The sequence below is a fragment of the Oncorhynchus kisutch genome, linkage group LG5 (assembly GCF_002021735.2).
Source record: "Oncorhynchus kisutch isolate 150728-3 linkage group LG5, Okis_V2, whole genome shotgun sequence".
Taxonomy (NCBI): Eukaryota; Metazoa; Chordata; class Actinopteri; order Salmoniformes; family Salmonidae; genus Oncorhynchus; species Oncorhynchus kisutch.
The window spans coordinates 50,065,673-50,087,165 of record NC_034178.2 but is presented as its reverse complement, the minus strand read 5'-3'; the positions used below and the strand labels follow the sequence as shown (position 1 = coordinate 50,087,165).

Sequence of the window (21,493 nt, the reverse complement as noted above, 5' to 3'; positions counted from 1 at the left end):
ATGCCTTTTATGCTCGCTTCGAGGCAAATAACACTGAAGCATGCACAAGAGCAATGGCTGTTCTGGATAACTGTGTGATAACGCTCTCGGTAGCCGATGTGAACAAAACCTTTAAACAGGTCAACATTCACAAAGCCGCTGGGCCAGATGGATTACCAGGACGTGTACTCAAAGCATGCACGGACCTTCACTGACATTTTCAACCTCTCCCTGACCGAGTCTTTAAAAAAAAAATATGACAAAAAACACAAGGAAGGTGTAACAAAGAATTAGAACATGAAGGACAAACAATACTGCATCAAGACACTATCATACATGTATCAGTCTTTCCGCAACAGAGCCATCCTTATGTGTGCGTGTGCATGATAGTGATATAAAATATATGTCATAGTTTCCTTTTTCATGATCACAATTTTGTGAAACCCGAACCCTCCAAGATACCCCCAATAGCTGTCCCTCAACCATTCGAGACCCCTCCCACAGTTCCCTCCCAGAATGATTTAAAAATAATAATAATTAATTCCATTCCCCACCCCCAAGAACCCCCCAATGCACCAACAACCAAGAGAATGAACTAAAGATTTTAAAAAAGGAAAAGACAGAAGAACAAATAACAATGCAAAAACATTACAAAATAAATAATACATTTAAAACAAAGGACATCAAGAACAACTGAAATCATAACAGCATTGCCTACTTTATATATTTGTGTGCATGTCTGGCACTACTACATGTATGTGTGTGTTCTTGTATATTTTTATTTGAATGAGAGTGTGTGTATATGCATGTGTACAAACACCTGCACGGCATCAGCCTCAGGCATTAGTTGTAAAAACACCATGACTTTTTTGACCTCTGTCATTGCCAACAAAGGGTATAAAACAAAGTATTCAGATAAACTTTTGTTATTGACCAAATACTTATTTTCCACCATAATTTGCAAATAAATTCATTAAAAATCCTACAATGTAATTTTCTGGAGTTTTTTTCCTCATTTTGTCTGTCATAGTTTAAGTGTACCTATGATGAGAATTACAGGCCTCTCTCATCTTTTTAAGTGGGAGGACTTGCACAATTGGTGGCTGACTAAATACTTTTTTGCCCCACTGTATATCAACTCATACACCCTGTACCATGGAATCGGTACATCAAAAATCTCTTCAACTCTTTTGCAATCTGTATTGCACAGTTGTCAACATCCTGGTCCTCAAATTAAACTGGTATACTTTCCTATTTATTCTATTTTTATTCCTCTGCCAGTTTTGATCCTTTATATTGGGTAGACAGACCAGTTCCCTACCTCTTCCGGCTACCACCCGCCTCCTCCATTTTTGGGGCAATGCTGTAATCAATTGGTTGTACTCTTGGATTGAGCAGACCTTCCCGTACAATTCTGATAACTCCATGAAAGACATAACTCTACCATTACGATTTACAATATAATTTAAGAACAAAATACCCTTTCCCATAAATACAGGTATTTTATCAACCAGCACATTTGAGTTCAGCCATAATATTTGTTCTATCTTTCAGGGGGATGAAATTGAAATTGTAGCCAGCTCTGCAATGCTTGTTTGAAAAAGACAGATACTTTGACATTTTCAATGAATCGAAAATGAGACATGGCAATCTGCACAAAGGCAAAAAGGCCATTTTTAAACAATGGATGAGCTTTTCTTATTATTCTACCTGAAAACCATTTAGGGTTCAAATAAAACTTTTGAAGGAGTGAAGCTTTTAGAGAAAGGTTTAGTGCTTTAATATTTAATCATCTCAATCCACCCAATTCATATTCATTATATAGATACACACGCTTTATTTTGTCTGGTTTAGCATCCCAGATAAAGCGAAATATCTTTTGCTCGTATGATTTCAAAATCGAATCATCAGGAGTAGGCAGCGCCATAAGTAAATTACTAAACTGAGATATGACTCAGGAGTTAATCAGGGCAATATTTCCATAAATAGACAGGTATTTACCTCTCCATGGATGCAGGATCTTGTCTATTTTTACAAGTTTTCTATTGAAATTCATTGTGGAGAGCTTATTTTTATATTTTGTGATATGAATACCAAGTATGTCTACTTCACCATCAGCCCATTTTATAGGTAAACTGCACTCTAATGTAAAAGTTGTATTTTTTTAAAGATACAATAGCTAATATTGTACACATCATAATTAGGTTTTAGTCCAGAAAGTCCAGAAAAGTTATCTAGATCTTCAATGAGACATTGCAGGGATCTAGCTTGTGGACTTAATATAAAACTTGAGTCATCGGCATACATGGACACCTTTGTTTTTAAGCCTTGGATTTCTAATCCTCTAATGTTGTTATTGGATCTGATTTTAAAGCTAATATTTCGATGGCCATAACGAATAGATATGGTGACAGCGGACACCCTTATTTAACTTCTCTTGACAATTCAAAACTCTCTGAGAAGTAGCCGTTATTTACTATTTTACACCTGGGGTTGCTGTACATAATTTTTTACCCATTTTATAAGAGAATTACCAAAATTGAAAAAATCCAGGCATTTTTAATTTTTTTTATCCAGTCTTACTTTATCAAATGCCTTTTCAAAACTCGCTATAAATACCATTCCTGGCTTCTTATATATTCCATTATGTTCTATTATTTCTAGTATTTGTCGTATATTATCTCCAATGTGTCGTCCATGTAAAAAACCTGTTTGATCCGGATGAACAATAACTGGTAAAACCCTTTTAATTCTGAGTGCTATACATTTTGCTAGTATTTTTGCATCACAGCATTGAAGTGTAAGGGGCCTCCTGTTTTTTTTAGATAGACTGGGTCTTTATATTTGCCATCTGGGTCTTGTTTTAATAATAGAGAAATCAGACCTTTCTGCTGAGTACCTGACAGACTCCCATTTCTATAGGAGATGTTATAACAATCTAACAATGGAGCTTTTAGTATATCAAAAAACTACCAGTATGCCGTCAAGCCCTGGGGTTTTTCCAGACTGAAAGGATTTAATAGCCTCAAAGTTCTTCCTCTGTAATTTGGCCTTCGCACTGGTCTTTCTGTACATTTGTTAATTTTCCATTTTTTTAAATTATTTGGAACGAATTCCTTGCCTGATATAATTAGCTTCCTCTTTTAAAATATAATTCGGAGAATCATAGATGACTCCGTCTTCAGTAACGAGTTTCTGAACGAGTCTGTAATACCTACATGTTTCAAGCAGACCACCATAGTCCCTGTGCCCAAGGAAGTGAAGGTAACCTGCCTAAATGACTATGTGGCACTCACGTCCGTAGCCATGAAGTGCTATGAAAGGCTGGTCATGGTTCACATCAACAGCATCCTCCCGGACACCCTAGACCCACTCCAATTCACATACCGCCCCAACAGATCCACAGATGACGCAATCTCAATCGCACTCCACACCGCTATTTCTCACCTGGACAAAAGGAACACCTATGTGAGAATGCTGTTCATTGACTACAGCTCAGCGTTCAACACCATAGTGCCCACGAAGCTCATCACTAAGCTAAGGACTCTGGGACTAAACACCTCCCTCTGCAACTGGATCCTGGACTTCCTGACGGGCCGACCCCAGGTGGTAAGAGTAGGCAACAACATGTCTGCCATGCATGATCATTAACACTGGGGCCCCTCCAACACCATCATTAAGTTTGCTGACGACACAACAGGGCTGACAAAAATGAGAAGGCCTATAGGGAGGAGGTCAGAGAACTGGCAGTGTGGTGCCAGGACAATGTGAGCAAGACAAAAGAGCTGATCATGGACTACAGGGAAAGGCGGGCCGAACATGCCCCCATTAACATCGACGGGGCTGAAGTGGAGCGGTCGAGAGTTTCAAGTTCCTTGGTGTCCACATCACCAACAAACTATCATGGTCCAAACATACTAAGACAGTCGTGAAGAGGGCACGACAAAACCTTTCCCCCCTCAGGAGACTGAAAAGATTTGGCATGGCTCCCCCAGATCCTCAAAAGGTTTTACAGCTGCACCATCGAGAACATACTGACCAGATGCATCACCACCTGGTATGGCAACTGCTCGGAATCTGACCATAAGGCGCTACAGAGGGTAGTGTGAACGGCCCAGTACCTCACTGGGGCCAAGCTACCTGCCATCCAGGACCTATATAATAGGCAGTGTCAGAGGAAAGCCCATAAAATTGTCAGAGACTCCAGTCACCCAAGTTAGATTGTTTTCACTACTACTGCACAGCAAGCTGTACCGGATGGCCAAGTCTAGGACCAAAAGGCTCCTCAACAGCTTCCACCCCCAAGCCATAAGACTGCTGAACAATTCATAAAATTGCCACCGGAATATTTACATTGAACCCCCTCCCCACTCCCCCCTTTGTACACTGCTGCTACTCGCTGTTTGTTTGTTACCTTATTTTTTTATATATTTTTTTTTTTTTACCTTTATTTTACTAGGCAAGTCAGTTAAGAACAAATTCTTATTTTCAATGACGGCCTAGGAACAGTGGGTTAACTGCCTGTTCAAGGGCAGAACGACAGATTTTGTACCTTGTCAGCTCGGGGATTTGAACTTGCAACCTTTCGGTTACCTATGCATAGTCACTTCGCCCCCACCTACATGTACAGATTACCTCAACTAGCCTGTACCCCTGCACACTGACTCGGTACCGGTGCCCCCTGTATATAGCCTCGTTATTGTTATTCTTATTGTGTTACTTTTTATTATTACTTTTAATTTAAGCCTACTTTCATCTTCTTGAAATGCACTGTTGGTTAAGGGCTTGTAAGTTAGCATTTCACGGTAAAGTCTGCACTTGTTGTATTCGGCACATGTGGCAAATAAAGTTTGATATGATTTAATTTGGTTTGTAACAAAAGCCTGCACACTCTGTAGTGCTATAGAGCTAGGATTGGTAACCACTGCCATAGATGTTGCATGGCAACCACCGAAAAACAGTATAGAAATCAAAGCCGTCCTGACGCACAGAGGAAACAACAGAGCTGTGTGCAAACAGTTTCAGGAAGTCTAAAGCTGAACACACCACCACTATGGCTGTTGTTCTCGCCCCTCACCTGCCATTCACTCCCCTTAACAGATCAAATAGGACTGGGTACGTGAAAGCAAAATGGCAGAAACTCCACCTAGCCTACTTGAAAGCTAGGTGGAGATATTCCTTACACCTATCCAATGATCTCAGCTCAGTGAAGGGAAGTGAACAAGGGCAGATGGCAGGGAACAACTCTGTAACAAGAACCCTAACGACAGTTTCAGCTGTACCCTAGCAAAGCCACAGACAGGAAGTAGCTTTGGGCTGAGAGAGGAGGGGGGAGAGGTTGATGAGGTGTGGTGACTCACAGGAAGGGCTTCAGCCTTGTCTAGATACACTGCCAAGATAGCTGCAGAGGGGGGGTCAGAAGTCTTACTGGACACTGTCATGCTCTCGTTCCTCTGAAGAACCTGGGGGAGGAGTGGAGAGGGGAGAAGGGAAGAGGCACTCAGCTCTAAGCAATGTTCAATCTGCACATTCCTTCACTACGGGCTCACTGCCAGTGTACACAGTCACCACAAAGTTTAACCATACAAGACAGCCTGAGCATCATATTCCTTTCACATTGACTGCGGGAGGAATATTACGATAGGGAGGATATGGATGCAGACCTGTTCCAGTCGCTCCGTATTGGGCAACAAGACCAACCACTCCAGTCTGAAATGGACACGTCCTGACTTGGTTTCTTTCAGGGTGAACCACTGAGAAACAAAGCATAAATATACAGATTGTGATGATAATGTAATGGGGAAAGCATAGACATTACTTCTAAATGGGTTGTGAGTCATCTTGTTAAATTGTTATCTTGTTAAATGTCTAACTTTATCAGACATTCAATAATACAAATAACTCACTTCATCAACAACTTTGGACTTCTTCACGATACCCAAATCTATCTTGGTTCTGGAGGAAAATGGAAAAAGAGGGGGAGAGACAAATAGAGAAATAAACAAAAACAGAGAAATCAAGACGATGGAGGAAAAAAAAGGAAAGGAGAACCAGTAGTATTTAAGGACAAGAGGATAACATTATATTTAAAACACTAGGAGACTTTATATCCTTCTCCTTTTGACTTTTGACTATGAGAGGTGAAAGGTCAGGGGAGTCAGTAAAACAGTGGCAGTGCGGCACACAGAAACCCATGGGCAGGCAGGCAGGCAGAGAGATGTAGCTACCTCCCCAGAAAGTCATCATTGTCTGGGTCTTTGTCATAAACCTCCACCTCCAGCTCCTGACCTGGTACTTCATGGACTATGACCTGACACACACACACACATGGACATACACAACACCATGAGGACCAAACACAGGACATGAATGAGGAGACAATGTGGCTGTGTACTGTATATGATTACTCAGTTGGCAGTGGATTTCCCTTAATAGACACACACATATAGGGGAATCCCAACTCCGTTACCGGACCAATGCATTCTCTACCAAGTAATGCATTATCTTCCTAAATAAAGGTATGGAAATCAAGACATGCTATTTTCCAACAGTAAATGCAACACTAATATGTGGCAGTGACATTCAATGAAAGAGGAATGAGTGATTTTACAATCCTCCGGCTCCTGGACCCCTCACCTCATACATCTCTCCCCACTTGGGACAGACAGTGTTGTCCACAACGTGGGAGGTGAAAGTCTGAGGCCCCACCCTACACAGAGCATACGGGTCAGACAACCCCGCTATCACTCCCTTCATGTAGTTGTCCTTAGCTGGCAGGTCATCAGCCTCCAAGAGGTGGATACGTACCACACCCTAAGAGAGAGAGAGAAAGAGAGAGAGAGTGAGAGGGGATTCAGAGAGAGAGGGTGCAATGGAGTATTTCAGGAGGGAGGGAGGGAGGGAGGGAGGGAGGGAGGGAGGGAGGGAGGGAGGGAGGGAGGGAGGGAGGGAGGGAGGGAGGGAGGGACAGTGAAAGGATTGATACTGGTATAAGCTCTATTATGTGTAATGTCTGAATAACTCAGAGTTCAGAGTTCATTTATCAAGGAGGTTGACAGTACGCTCAGATAAGATACATAGAGTCTGTGGTCTGAGTAAATGTGTGTGCTTAAGGAGTGTTTGTGGAGAGTTTTTGTGGAGAGTTAAAAAAATATGTAGATATATTTCTAGGGGGAAGATCAGCTTTAATATTGCAGATACTGTAGATTGTGGGTTCTATCAAAGTAATTGTTTGCATCATTGCACCAGATGTCGGGCATACAACGATACCTTGGTTTTTAAGCCTTGGATTTCTAGCCCCTTGATATTATTGATGGACCTGATTTTAATAGCTAACATTTCGATGGCCACAATAAATAAAAATCTAATCAAATGTATTTGTCACATACACATGGTTAGCAGATGTTAATGTGAGTGTGGTGAAATGCTTGTGCTTCTAGTTCCGACCATGCAGTAATATCTAACAAGTAATATAACCTAACAATTTCACAACAACTACCTTATACACACAAGTGTAAAGGAATGAATATGAATATGTACATAAAAATATATGAATGAGTGATATATGAATGAGTGATGCCCGAACGGCATAGGCAAGATGCAGTAGATGGTATAGAGTACAGTATATACATGAGATGAGTAATGTAGGGTATGAAAACATTATCTAAAGTGGCATTGTTTAAAGTGGCTAGTGATAAATTGATTACATACATTTTTCCATTATTAAAGTGGCTAGAGTTGAGTCAGTATGTTGGCAGCAGCCACTCAATGTTGGTAGCAGCCACTCAATGTTGGTGATGGCTGTTTAACATTCTGATCACCTTGAGAAAGAAGCTGTTTTTCAGTCTCTCGGTCCCTGCTTTGATGCACCTGTACTGACCTCGCCTTCTGGATGATAGTGGGGTGAACAGGCAGTGGCTCGGGTGGTTGTTGTCCTTGATGATCTTTTTAGCCTTCCTGTGACTTCGGGTGGTGTAGGTGTCCTGGAGGGCAGGTAGTTTGCACTCTGTGATGCATCGTGCAGACCTCACTACCTTCTGGAGAGCCTTACGGTAGTGGGCGGAGCAGTTGCCGTACCAGGCGGTGATACAGCCCGACAAGATGCTCTCGATTGTGCATCTGTAAAAGTTTGTGAATGTTTTTGGTGACAAGCCAAATTTCTTCAGCCTCCTGAGGTTGAAGAGGCGCTGCTGCGCCTTCTTCACCACGCTCTCTGTGTGGGTGGACCATTTCAGTTTGTCCGTGATGTGTACACCGAGGAACTTAAAACTTTCCACCCTCTCCACTACTGTCCCGTCAATGTAGATGTGGGGCTGCTCCCTCTGCTATTTCCTGAAGTCCACGATCATCTCCTTTGTTTTGTTTACATTGAGTGTGAGGTTATTTTCCTGACACAACACTCCGAGGGCCCTCACCTCCTCCCTGTAGGCCGTCTCGTCGTGGTTGGTAATCAAGTCTACCACTGTAGTGTCGTCTGCAAACTTGATGATTGAGTTGGAGGCGTGCATGGCCACGCATTCGTGGGTGAACAGTGAGTACAGGAGAGGGCTGAGAACGCACCCTTGTGGGGACCCAGTGTTGAGGATCAGCGGGGTGGAAATGTTGTAACCTACCCTCACCACCTGGGGGCGGCCCGTCAGGAAGTCCAGGTCCCAGTTGCACAGGGTGGGGTCGAGACCCAGGGTCTCGAGCTTAATGACGAGTTTGGAGGGCACTATGGTGTTAAATGCTGAGCTGTAATCGATGAATAGCATTCTTACATAGGTATTCCTCTTGTCCAGATGGGTTAGGGCAGTGTGCAGTGTGATGGCAATTGCGTCGTCTGTGGACCTATTGGGGCGGTAAGCAAATTGGAGTGGGTCTAGGGTTTCAGGTAGGGTGGAGGTGATATGGTCCTTGACTAGTCTCTCAAAGCACTTCATGATGACGGAAGTGAGTGCTACAGGGCGGTAGTCATTTAGCTCAGTTACCTTAGCTTTCTTGGGAACAGGAACAATGGTGGTCCTCTTGAAGCATGTGGGAACAGCAGACTGGGATTGAATATGTCCGTAAACACACCAGCCAGCTGGTCTGCGCATGCTCTGAGAATGCGGCCGGGGATGCCATCTGGGCCTGCAGCCTTGCGAGGGTTAACACGTTAACACGACGGGGCTGTTTTTCTTTTGTAGTCCGTGAAAGTGTTTCGCACTTTCAGTTTTGCGCGAATGCTGCCATTAATCCACGGTTTCTGGTTGGGGAATGTTTTAATAGACGCTGTGAGTACAACATCACCGATGCACTTGCTAATAAACTCGCTCACCGAATCAGCGTATTCGTCAATGTTGTTGTTCGCCGCAATGCGGAACATATCCCAGTCCACGTGATCGAAGCAATCTTGAAGCGTGGAATCCAATTGGTCGGACCAGCGTTGAACAGACCAGAGCGCGGGTGCTTCCTGTTTTAGTTTCTGTCTATAGGCTGGGAGCAACAAAATGGAGTCGTGGTCAGATTTTCTGAAGGGAGGCCGGGGGAGAGCCTTATATGCGTCGCGGAATTGGAATAACTGTCACGACTTCTACCGAAGGTAACTCCTCTCCCTGTTCGGGCGGTGCTCGGCGTCGCCGGTTTACTAGCCGCTACCGATCCCTTTCCTTTTTCTGGTTGTTTTGTCTGTGTTCCTTTTCACACCTGGTTTCAATTGCTTTGATTTCTGTGGGTATATAGGGCACCTGTTACCTGCCGTAATTCGTGCAGGATTAAGCTTGTGAGTATTAGCGTTCAGTATTCTATGCGGTTTATTGTTTTCGCATTGACATATGTGTATGTAGTGTCGGAACTGTGGTTGTTCCTCCGTGTACTGACACGAGTTTGTTTTCCTTCGAGCACGTTGTTTGGACATTCATCTGGGCCAATTTTGTATTGGTGGACTATGTGTACAGATCTCTACATTAAACACGCTTCTCAAAGAAAATCCCTGCTCTCCTGCACCTGACTCCTACACCTCTCACCGAGACGCACTTTATCACAATAACAGTGATCTAGGGTTTTGCCAGCTCTGGTAGCCCAATCGCTATGCTGATAGAATTTGGGGAGCCTTGTTTTCAGATTAGCCTTGTTAAAATCCCCAGCTACAATAAATGCAGCCTCAGGATATGTGGCTTCCAGTTTACATAGAGTCGAATGAAGTTCTTTCAGGGCCACCGATGTGTCTGGTTGGGGGGGAATATACACGACTGTGATTATGATCGAAGAGAATTCTCTTGGTAGATAATGCGGTCGGCATTTGATTGTGAGGAATTCTAAGTCAAGTGAACAAAAGGACTTGAGTTCCTGTATATTGTTATGATCACACCACGTCTCGTTAATCATACCAGAGAGATGGTTGTTTCTGTCGGCGCGATGAAGAAACCAGGTGGCTGTACCGACTCAGATAGCGTGTCTCAAGTGAGCCATGTTTCGTTGAAACAAAGAACGTTACAGTCTATGAAGTCTCTCTGGAATGCTACCCTTGCTCGGATTTCATCTACCTTGTTGTCAAGAGACTGGACATTGGCGAGTAGTATGCTCGGGAGCGGTGTGCCATGCGCCTGTCTACGGAGCCTGACCAGAAGACCGCTCCGTCTGCCCCTTCTACGGCGCCGTTGTCTTGGGTCGCTGGCTGGGATCCGATCCATTGTCCTGGGTGGTGGACCAAACAGAGGATCCGCTTCGGGAAAGTCGTATTCCTGATCGTAATGTTGGCGAGTTGACGTTGCTCTTATATCCAATAGTTCTTCCTGACTGTATGTAATAAAACCTAAGATTTTCTGGGGTAACATTGTAAGAAATAACACATAAAAAAACTAAATACTGCATAGTTTCCTAGGAACGCAAAGCGAGGCGGCCTTCTCTGTCGGCGCCGGAAGTCGGAGGATATGCCGATAGTGAACAACCTTGCTTTACTTCTCTTGACAGATTAATACTTTCTGAGTAGCCATTATTTACTATTTTACACCTGGGTTTACTATACCACTGTATAAGTGATTCTCCAAAATTAAAATAGTCAAGACATTTATATATACATTCTAGTCGTACATTATTAAAAGCTTTTTAAAAATCAGCTATGAATAACCAGGCCCGGTTTCCTAGATTTTTCATAGTGTTCTATTGTTTCCAGTACTTGTCTTACATTATCTCTAATGTATCGTCCGAGTAAAAAAAACTGATTAGGATGAATAATATCTGAAAAATACCTTTTTTATTCAATGCGCTTTGCATTTTGCTAGAATTGTTTCAGCACAACACTGAAGTGTAAGGGGACTCCAGTTTCTTAGGTGGACTGGATCTTTATATTTTCCACCTGGGTCCTGTTTCAATAATAGTGAAATCAGACCTTCTTGATGAGCATCTGATGATCAAACATTTTTATAAGAGTGTTTAAAACATGCTAATAACGGACCTCTGAGTATATCAAAAAAGGTCTGATATACCTCAACTGGTATGCCATCCAAATCAAATCAAATCAAATTTTATTTGTCACATACACATGGTTAACAGATGTTAATGCGAGTGTAGCGAAATGCTTGTGCTTCTAGTTCCGACAATGCAGTAATAACCAACAAGTAATCTAACTAACAATTCCAAAACTACTGTCTTATACACACAAGTGTAAGGGGATAAAGAATATGTACATAAAGATATATGAATGAGTGATGGTACAGAGCGGCATAGGCAAGACACAGTAGATGGTATCGAGTACAGTATATACATATGAGATGAGTATGTAAACAAAGTGGCATAGTTAAAGTGGCTAGTGATAAATGTATTACATAAGGATGCAGTAGATGATATAGAGTACAGTATATTTTCTGTCTACATCTGAGATGAATAATGTAGGAAATGTAAACATTATATTAGGTAGCATTGTTTAATGTGGCTAGTGATATATTTTACATCATTTCCCATCAATTCCCATGATTAAAGTGGCTGGAGTTGAGTCAGTGTGTTGGCAGCAGCCACTCAATTTTAGTGGTGGCTGTTTAACAGTCTGATGGCCTTGAGATAGAAGCTGTTTTTCAGTCTCTCGGTCCCAGCTTTGATGCACATGTACTGACCTCGCCTTCTGGATGATAGCGGGGTGAACAGGCAGTGGCTCGGGTGGTTGTTGTCCTTGATGATCTTTATGGCCTTCCTGTAACATCGGGTGGTGTAGGTGTCCTGGAGGGCAGGTAGTTTGCCCCCGGTGATGCATTGTGCAGACCTCACTACCCTCTGGAGAGCCTTACGGTTGTGGGCGGAGCAGTTGCGGTACCAGGCGGTGATACAGCCCGCCAGGATGCTCTCGATTGTGCATCTGTAGAAGTTTGTGAGTGCTTTTGGTGAAAAGCCGAATTTCTTCAGCCTCCTGAGGTTGAAGAGGCGCTGCTGCGCCTTCTTCTCGATGCTGTCTGTGTGGGTGGACCAATTCAGTTTGTCTGTGATGTGTATGCCGAGGAACTTAAAACTTGCTACCCTCTCCACTACTGTTCCATCGATGTGGATAGGGGGGTGTTCCCTCTGCTGTTTCCTGAAGTCCACAATCATCTCCTTAGTTTTGTTGAAGTTGAGTGTGAGGTTATTTTCCTGACACCACACTCCGAGGGCCCTCACCTCCTCCCTGTAGGCCGTCTCGTCGTTGTTGGTAATCAAGCCTACCACTGTTGTGTCGTCCGCAAACTTGATGATTGAGTTGGAGGCGTGCGTGGCCACGCAGTCATGGGTGAACAGGGAGTACAGGAGAGGGCTCAGAACGCACCCTTGTGGGGCCCCAGTGTTGAGGATCAGCGGGGTGGAGATGTTGTTGCCTACCCTCACCACCTGGGGGCGGCCCGTCAGGAAGTCCAGTACCCAGTTGCACAGGGCGGGGTCGAGACCCAGGGTCTCGAGCTTGATGACGAGCTTGGAGGGTACTATGGTGTTAAATGCCGAGCTGAAGTCGATGAACAGCATTCTCACATAGGTATTCCTCTTGTCCAGATGGGTTAGGGCAGTGTACAGTGTGGTTGAGATTGCATCGTCTGTGGACCTATTTGGGCGGTAAGCAAACTGGAGTGGGTCTAGGGTGTCAGGTAGGGTGGAGGTGATATGGTCCTTGACTAGTCTCTCAAAGCACTTCATGATGACGGAAGTGAGTGCTACGGGGCGGTAGTCGTTTAGCTCAGTTACCTTAGCTTTCTTGGGAACAGGAACAATGGTGGCCCTCTTGAAGCATGTGGGAACAGCAGACTGGGATAGGGATTGATTGAATATGTCCGTAAACATACCAGCCAGCTGGTCTGCGCATGCTCGGAGGGCGCGGCTGGGGATGCCGTCTGGGCCTGCAGCCTTGCGAGGGTTAACACGTTTAAATGTTTTACTCACCTCGGCTGCAGTGAAGGAGAGGCCGCATGTTTTGGTTGCAGGCCGTGTCAGTGGCACTGTATTGTCCTCAAAGCGGGCAAAAAAGTGATTTAGTCTGCCTGGGAGCAAGACATCCTGGTCCGTGACGGGGCTGGTTTTCTTTTTGTAATCCGTGATTGACTGTAGACCCTGCCACATACCTCTTGTGTCTGAGCCGTTGAATTGAGATTCTACTTTGTCTCTATACTGACGCTTAGCTTGTTTGATTGCCTTGCGGAGGGAATAGCTACACTGTTTGTATTCGGTCATGTTTCCGGTCACCTTGCCCTGATTAAAAGCAGTGGTTCGCGCTTTTAGTTTCACGCGAATGCTGCCATCAATCCACGGTTTCTGGTTTGGGAATGTTTTAATCGTTGCTATGGGAACGACATCTTCAACGCACGTTCTAATGAACTCGCACACCGAATCAACGTATTCGTCAATGTTGTTGTCTGACGCAATACGAAACATATCCCAGTCCACGTGATGGAAGCAGTCTTGGAATGTGGAATCAGATTGGTCGGACCAACGTTGAACAGACCTCAGCGTGGGAGCTTCTTGTTTTAGTTTCTGTCTGTAGGCAGGGATCAACAAAATGGAGTCGTGGTCAGCTTTTCCGAAAGGAGGGCGGGGCAGGGCCTTATATGCGTCGCGGAAGTTAGAATAGCAGTGATCCAAGGTTGTGCCAGCCCTGGTTGCGCAATCGATATGCTGATACAATTTAGGGAGTCTTGTTTTCAGATTAGCCTTGTTAAAATCCCCAGCTACAATGAATGCAGCCTCAGGATGTATGGATTCCAGTTTGCAAAGAGTCAAATAAAGTTCGTTCAGAGCCATCGATGTGTCTGCTTGGGGGGGAATATATACGGCTGTGATTATAATCGAAGAGAATTCCCTTGGTAGATAATGCGGTCGACATTTGATTGTGAGGAATTCTAAATCAGGTGAACAGAAGGACTTGAGTTCCTGTATGCTTTTGTGACCACACCACGTCTCGTTAGCCATAAGGCATACGCCCCCGCCCCTCTTCTCAACAGAAAGATGTTTATTTCTGTCGGCACGATGCGTGGAGAAACCAACTGGCTTCACCGACTCCGATAGCGTCTCTCCAGTGAGCCATGTTTCCATGAAGCAAAGAAAGTTACAGTCTCTGATGTCCCTCTGGAATGCTACCCTTGCTCGTATTTCATCAACCTTGTTGTCAAGAGACTGGACATTGGCGAGAAGTATACTGGGGAGTGGTGCACGATGTGCCCGTCTCCGGAGTCTGACCAGAAGACCGCTACGTTTCCCTCTTTTACGAAGTCGTTTTTTTGGTTCGCCGGCTAGGATCCATTCCGTTGTCCTGGGTGAAAGGCAGAACACAGGATCCGCTTCGCGAAAGTCATATTCTTGGTCGTACTGATGGTGAGTTGACGCTGCTCTTATATTCAGTAGTTCTTCTCGACTGTATGTAATGAAACCTAAGATGACCTGGGGTACTAATGTAAGAAATAACACGTAAAAAAAACAAAAAACTGCATAGTTTCCTAGGAACGCGAAGCGAGGCGGCCATCTCTGTCGGCGCCGGAAGTTGTGGTGTTTCAGGCATTTATTGCATCAAAAAGTTCCTCTGTAATTTGGCCTTCACATTATGTCACACCCTGATCTGTTTCACCTGTCCTTGTGCTCGTCTCCACCACCTGCAGGTGTCACACATCTTCTCCATTATCCCCTGGGTATTTATACCTGAGTTTTCTGTCTGTCTGTGCCGGTTCGTCTTGTTTTGTCAAGTCAACCAGTGTGTTACTCCGTACGCCTGCTTTGTCCTTTTCTCTGTTTTTTTGCTAGTCCTCCCAGTTTTGACCCAAGCCTGCCTTGACTTTGAACCTGCCCGCCTGACCTCGAGGCTGCCTGCCACTCTGTACCTCCTGGACTCTGACCTTGTTATGATCTTTTGCCTGTCCACAACCATTCTCTTGCCTGCCCGATGGATACTAATAAATATCAGGGACTCGAACCATCTGCTTCCCGTGTCTGCATCTGGGTCTTGCCCTGTGCCCTTATACATTAGTCGTTCTGTAAAACTGTTAATTTTACACTATTAAATAAAAAAAACTTAAATTAGTGGAAATGGAGGACACTGAAATTAAAACATATGCTTAAAGTATTTTTCTTCCTTTTTGAAAATATAGTTTGGTGAATCATGGATGACTCCGTCATTCGTAACAAGTTTCTGGAGAGTGTTTGTGGAGTGTGTGGTCTCACCCTGGGCAGAGGAGAGCGTAGCTGGGCAACGTGCAGGTCTGCTACCAGGGGAACAGTCAGGCGGTTGGGCAGAACCAGGAAGGAGGCGATGGCGTCCATTATCATAGTGTCAGACATGATGCTGAGAAACACAGCGAGGGAGCACACGACTTCATATATACAGTAGATACGGAAGTACACATACAGTAAATACAGTAGTACAGTATTATACAGCCTGGTCAGGTGGCATATCACATCATAGCACAGTGTTGATGGTATCATGTGATGTAGTGAAGTATAGTTTTGTGTTATGTGTTATATGAAGTGAATTATCATCACATTACATAGTGACTCCAATTACAGAACACTAACAACAGCTAGACTCAACCTCACTCACTTCAGGCCAGGGATGTCCAGTAAGTTGGTCAATCCAGTCCAGTTGATGTCCAGTTTCTGCAGGACAGGGGTGAAGGGATGAGGGAAAAACAGAGGAGCAAATGTTGGGGTTCAGGACTTTCAATACAAAGAGAAAGGGAAGTACGTAAACAAATGGAGGCATGGACAAGTAACCGGGAGTGGACGATAGTGGTGTTGGGGGGGAAGGGGATAGGAAGGGAGAGATGGACAGACTTATGGTAGGTGTGGAGGAAAGAGAGGGACAGTCCCAGGTACCCACAGGCCTGCGGATGAAGAACATGGTGACCGCACCCACGATGGGGACATCTCCAATCAGAGGCTCTAGAATCACCCTCATCATCCCATGCAGCTGAAAGAGGCAGGAATATGGATACATTAATATAAAATGAATGGCAACAATAAAAGGTTTATAATGGGTTTATAAAGGGTTTATATGTACTTTATAGACTGAATTATTTGTTTATATATAAAAAAAGAGATGGCATTTGTAAATGACTAAAACTCTGTTAATTATAGTCTTACGGGTACCTTACTGTAGAGTGGGAACAACATCCCTTCATGCCTCTCCCTTTCTTATTTTCTTTGTCAATTCATTCTTTCTCTCCCTATTTTCGATAATCTCCCACAGCCATATCATAGACTAGAGAAGATAAAACATACCTGTATTCCCTTGACTCCTGCTTTGCAGAAATACCTCTTCACCTCCACATTAATCTCAACGTTTCCAACATAGCTGCATGGTAAAAGAGAAGGATACTGTAACACATTGCAATCAATAATGGGTCCTTGTATAACGGATTTGATCTTCAATACCCAGTAGATCTCATTTTGAAGAGAGAGTGAATGGTGCTTTTGAGGCCTGGTGTCACGCCCTGACCTTAGTTGTCTTTGTTTTCTTTATTATTTTGGGTAGGTCAGGGTGTGATGAGGGTGGTATGTGTGTTTTTTGCTTGTCTAGGGTTTTTGTATATCTATGGGGTTTTGGTATGTCTAGGTAAATGTAGGTCTATGGTGGCCTGAATTGGTTCCCAATCAGAGGCAGCTGTTTATCGTTGTCTCTGATTGGGGATCCTATTTAAGTTGCCATTTCCATTTTGGTTTTGTGGGTTATTGTCTATGTGTAGTTGCCTATCAGCACTCGGTTTATATAGCGGCATGTTCATTTTGGTTGTTTAGTGTTATTTCTTTATTAAAAGAAGTATGTATTCATATCACGCTGCGCCTTGGTCTCATCAATACGATGAACGTGACAGAATAACCCACCAAACCAGGACCAAGCAGCGTGAAAGGGAGGAACAGCGCTTTGTGGAAAAATGGACCTGGGACGAAATACTGGACGGTAAAGGATCCTGGACGTGGCAGGAGAGGATCGCCTATCATGGAGACAGGTGGAAACTGCGCAGGAGGAACGACAAAGTAAGAGCGGACAGCAATGACGTCGGGGAGGTAGGCCACAGAAACCCCAATAATTTTTTGGGGGGGCACATGGAGCAGTCTGCGAAGTTGAGGGGTGAGTCAGATTGTCGAGGAGTTATTGGACAGATCATAGGAGAGTGAACGGAGGGGAGATTGAGACATTCAAGGAGTTGTTGATGAAATTGGAGGAGAGTGAAGAGAGAGAGCTGTTGGTTTGGCGTAGTATGCACGGCATTCGCCCTGACGAGCGTGTTAGCTGTCCGATGCCACCTGTGTCAGTTCCTCGTACTCATCCTGAAACACATGTTAAAGTTCCAGAACAATTGATGCCGGCTATACACACTAGGTCTCCAGTGTACCTTCACAACCCGGTGTGTCCTGTTCCTACTCCTCGCACTTTTCCTCCAGTGCGCCTCCAGGGTCCAGTACGCCCTGTTCCTCCTCCCCGCACTCGCCCTGAGGTGCGTGTCCCCAGCCCGGTACCACCAGTGCCGGCACCAGGCCTACAGTGCACCTCGGCAGTCCAGAGCGTCCGGCGACGGTACCCAGTCCGGGGCCTACGGCGAGGATCCGCAGTCCAGAGCGTCCGACGATGATCCACGGGTCAGTGCTACAAGAGCAGACTCAGTGTAAAGAAGGGGGGGCGGCGTCCAGAACCAGAACCAGAGCCAGAGCCGAGGTTAGACGCCCACCCAGACATATAGGTTTAGGTTTGCGGCCGGGAGTCCGCACCTTTGCGGAGGGGGGGGGGGGGGTACTGTCACGCCCTGACCTTAGTTATCTTTGTGTTCTTAATTTTGTTTAGGTCAGGGTGTGTCGAGGGTGGTATGTGTGTTTTTGTCTTGTCTAAGGTTTTTGTATATCTATGGGGTTTTGGTATGTCTAGGTAAATGTAGGTCTATAGTGACCTGAATTGGTTCCCAATCAGAGGCAGCTGTTTATTGTTGTCTCTGATTGGGGATCCTATTTAGGTTGCCATTTTCCATTTTGGTTTTGTGGGTTATTGTCTGTGTGGTTGTCTGTCAGCACTCGGTTTATATAGCGTCACGTTTGTTTTGTTATTTTGTTTAGTGTTCTTTCTTTATTAAAATAAGTATGTATTCATATCACGCTGCGCCTTGGTCTCATCAATACGACGAACGTGACACCTGGAGGAAAGTCAAACATGGAAGGGTTGAAGGTCACCTGATGTACACGTCCAGCAGAACTTGTCCCCTCTCATTCTCTGTGTGTGCTTTCACACCCACAACCTTCATGGCCTACAACACACACACAGCATAGTTACATACAGAACATAATATACACTAAATATAACAGTCGTTGTCAAATTATAATTTTAAAATTATAAAAGGTCATTGACCAATATGTCTGAAGTTCACTTCAGTGAGAGTGAAATAAAATCTTGTGCTGTGTTTAAACAGTGTCACAGTGTATCCATATGATGAGACCTATAAGCAGTGTGTTTAATGGTGAAATTTATCTTAGAAGTTACCTTGTCCCCAAAGTCCACCTTGGTGAAGGTGAGGGTCTGGAGGTGAGTGCTGGAGGAACGGATGGAGGGAGCGATGGTCTCCACCAGCAACTTTTCCAGATACTGACCCACAAATGGCCACACCTGCTGCAGAATCTGAGGTGGGGGACAGGGAGAGGAGCAGGGATGATGGTCATAGTTTGTGTAATGCACACCAAGCAATTGCTTTTCAGCAATACTAAATCAGGTTATTACAACATTCTGAGGGAAACAGATAGACTTGTTCTACCACCTGCTACTTAGGAGTTAACATTTTATGAACAAGCACAACTATCGCAAAGGGATACTCGTACACAATCTGAAAATAAGAACTAGGGCAACATGCATGTTTCAGCCTGCAATGCAGACATCTGTCTTTTCCATGATGGCACAGGCATAGATACACATATTCAGGATTCTGGGCCACCCATAGCTGTAGATGTTTTTGTTCCGCCTCCACTGTTTGTTTATAATATGGTTCCTATAGAAACCCATTAGATCTCTGTAAGTGTCACGATCGTCGTATGAGTGAAACCAAGGCACAGCGTGGTATGCGTATATTCTCTTTTAATGAATGAAAACCCTTAACAAAACCAACAAATGAAACGTGAAGCTATACAACTTAGTGCAGACAGGCAACTAAACATAGTCAAGAAGCCACAACACAAATGAGGAAAATGGCTACCTAAATTTGATCCCCAATCAGAGACAACGATAAACAGCTGTCTCTGATTGGGAACCATATCAGGCCAACATAGACATACAAAATCTAGACATACAAAAACTAGAGTACCCACCCTGACCTAACCAAAATATATAGAAAAACAGAGATATCTAAGGTCAGGGCGTGACAGTAAGATTCTAGGGGGGGGGGTTTCATGTTTGTATAAAAGCAGCACAAGACTCCTTCCCTGGTGGACAGTGAGTGTATATACACTGAACAAAAATATAAACTCAACATTTAAAGTGTTGGTTCCATGTTTCATTAGCTGAAATAAAAGATACCAGCAATTTTCCATGTGCACAAAAAGCTTTTCTCTCTAAAATGTTGTGCACACATTTGTTTACATTCCTGTTAGTAAGCATTTCTCCTTTGCCAAGATAATCCACCCACCTGACACATTTTGAAGACGTCTTGAGATACAGCCGGTCTCTCAAGACACTGAATTATGTCTTGAGACATTTTATCTGTGTCTTCAAGACATCTCTCAAGACAGTAATGGAAAATAGCTCTACGTCTTGAGACATTTTATGTTGGAATGTTGAACATTTCAAACTCATTTCAAAATGTTGAACAAACTTCAGTGCGTTGAAGACAACTGGTAACTCTGAAAAAAACGAGATCCGGCTGGGAAAGATAGTTTAACAGTTATCCAACTCGGAATTCCAAGTCAGAAACTCTGGCATCTTTCTAGAGATCCTACTTTGACACTGACGTCATGGATTGACCTCCCCCCCACCCCTATTTCCCAGTTGTCTTGAAAGTACCATGACCAGCATATGTAGGTACCATCAATCCAGTCAAATAAAAAACCAAACTATTTGTAAATTATTTGAATTTATGCCCAGCTGTGCCTCGCAAATGCTACACCAACTGATCTATTTCATTACTGAAGCTTGAGTTTTGCAATATATACTTGCACACAAATATAAACTCAACGTTTAAAGTGTTGGTCCCATGTTTCATGAGGTGAAATAAAAGATACCAGCAATTTTCCATGTGCACAAAAAGCTTTTTTCTCTAAAATGTTGTAAGCATTTCTCCTTTGCCAAGATAATCCACCCACTTGACAGCTGTGGCATATCAAGAAGCTGATTAAACAGCATGATCATTACACAGGTGCACCTTGTGCTGGGGACAATAAAAGGCCACTCTAAAATGTGAAGTTTCGTCACACAACACAATACCACAGATGTTTCAAGTTTTGAGGGAGCGTGCAATTGGCATGCTGACTGCAGGAAGGTCCACCAGAGCTGTTGCCAGATAATTAAAAGTTCATTTCTCCACCATAAGCCTTCCCCAACGTCGCTTTAGAGAATTTGGCAGGACATTCAACTAGCCTAATACCTTTGGCAGCGATTACAGCCTTGAGTCTTCTTGGGTATGACCCTACAAACTTGGCACACCTGTATTTGGGGAGTTTCTCTCAAGCTCTGTCAGGTTAGATGGGGAGAGTCACTGCACAGCTATTTTCAGGTCTTTCCAGAGATGTTAGATTGGGTTCAAGTGCGGGCTCTGGCTGGGCAACTCAAGGACATTCAGAGACTTGTCCCGAAGACACTCCTGTGTTGTCTTGGCTGTGTGCTTAGGGTCATTGTCCAGATGGAAGGTGAACCTTCGCCCCAGTCTGAGGTCCTGAGCGCTATGGAGCAGGTTTTCATCTATGATCTCTCTGTGCTTTGCTCTGTTCATCTTTCCCTCGATCCTGACTAGTCTCCCAGTCCTTGCCGCTGAAAAACATCCCCACAGCATAATACTGCCAACACCATGCTTCACCTTAGGGATGGTGCCAGGTTTCCTCCAGACATGACGTTTGGCAATCAGGCCAAAGAGTTCAATCTTGGTTACTT

The 21,493-nt window shown here is 44.1% G+C and overlaps 1 protein-coding gene across 3 annotated transcripts in view; it reads right to left on the bottom strand.

Annotated features, from left to right (window-relative positions):
- The window catches only part of LOC109891583 (uncharacterized), an 84,676-nt gene that overhangs the window by 58,743 nt on the left and 4,440 nt on the right, over positions 1-21,493 (bottom strand). For all 3 annotated transcript variants that reach the window (XM_031825261.1, XM_031825262.1, XM_031825263.1), the window contains exons 3-13: positions 18,905-19,039; positions 18,598-18,671; positions 16,657-16,729; positions 16,256-16,345; positions 15,977-16,032; positions 15,601-15,721; positions 6,616-6,792; positions 6,207-6,289; positions 5,886-5,934; positions 5,643-5,732; positions 5,340-5,441 (exon numbers count right to left, since the gene is read on the bottom strand). In XM_031825261.1, the coding sequence (XP_031681121.1) occupies positions 5,340-5,441; positions 5,643-5,732; positions 5,886-5,934; positions 6,207-6,289; positions 6,616-6,792; positions 15,601-15,721; positions 15,977-16,032; positions 16,256-16,345; positions 16,657-16,729; positions 18,598-18,671; positions 18,905-19,039 (1,050 nt within the window). The remainder of the gene's footprint in view (positions 1-5,339; positions 5,442-5,642; positions 5,733-5,885; positions 5,935-6,206; positions 6,290-6,615; positions 6,793-15,600; positions 15,722-15,976; positions 16,033-16,255; positions 16,346-16,656; positions 16,730-18,597; positions 18,672-18,904; positions 19,040-21,493) is intronic.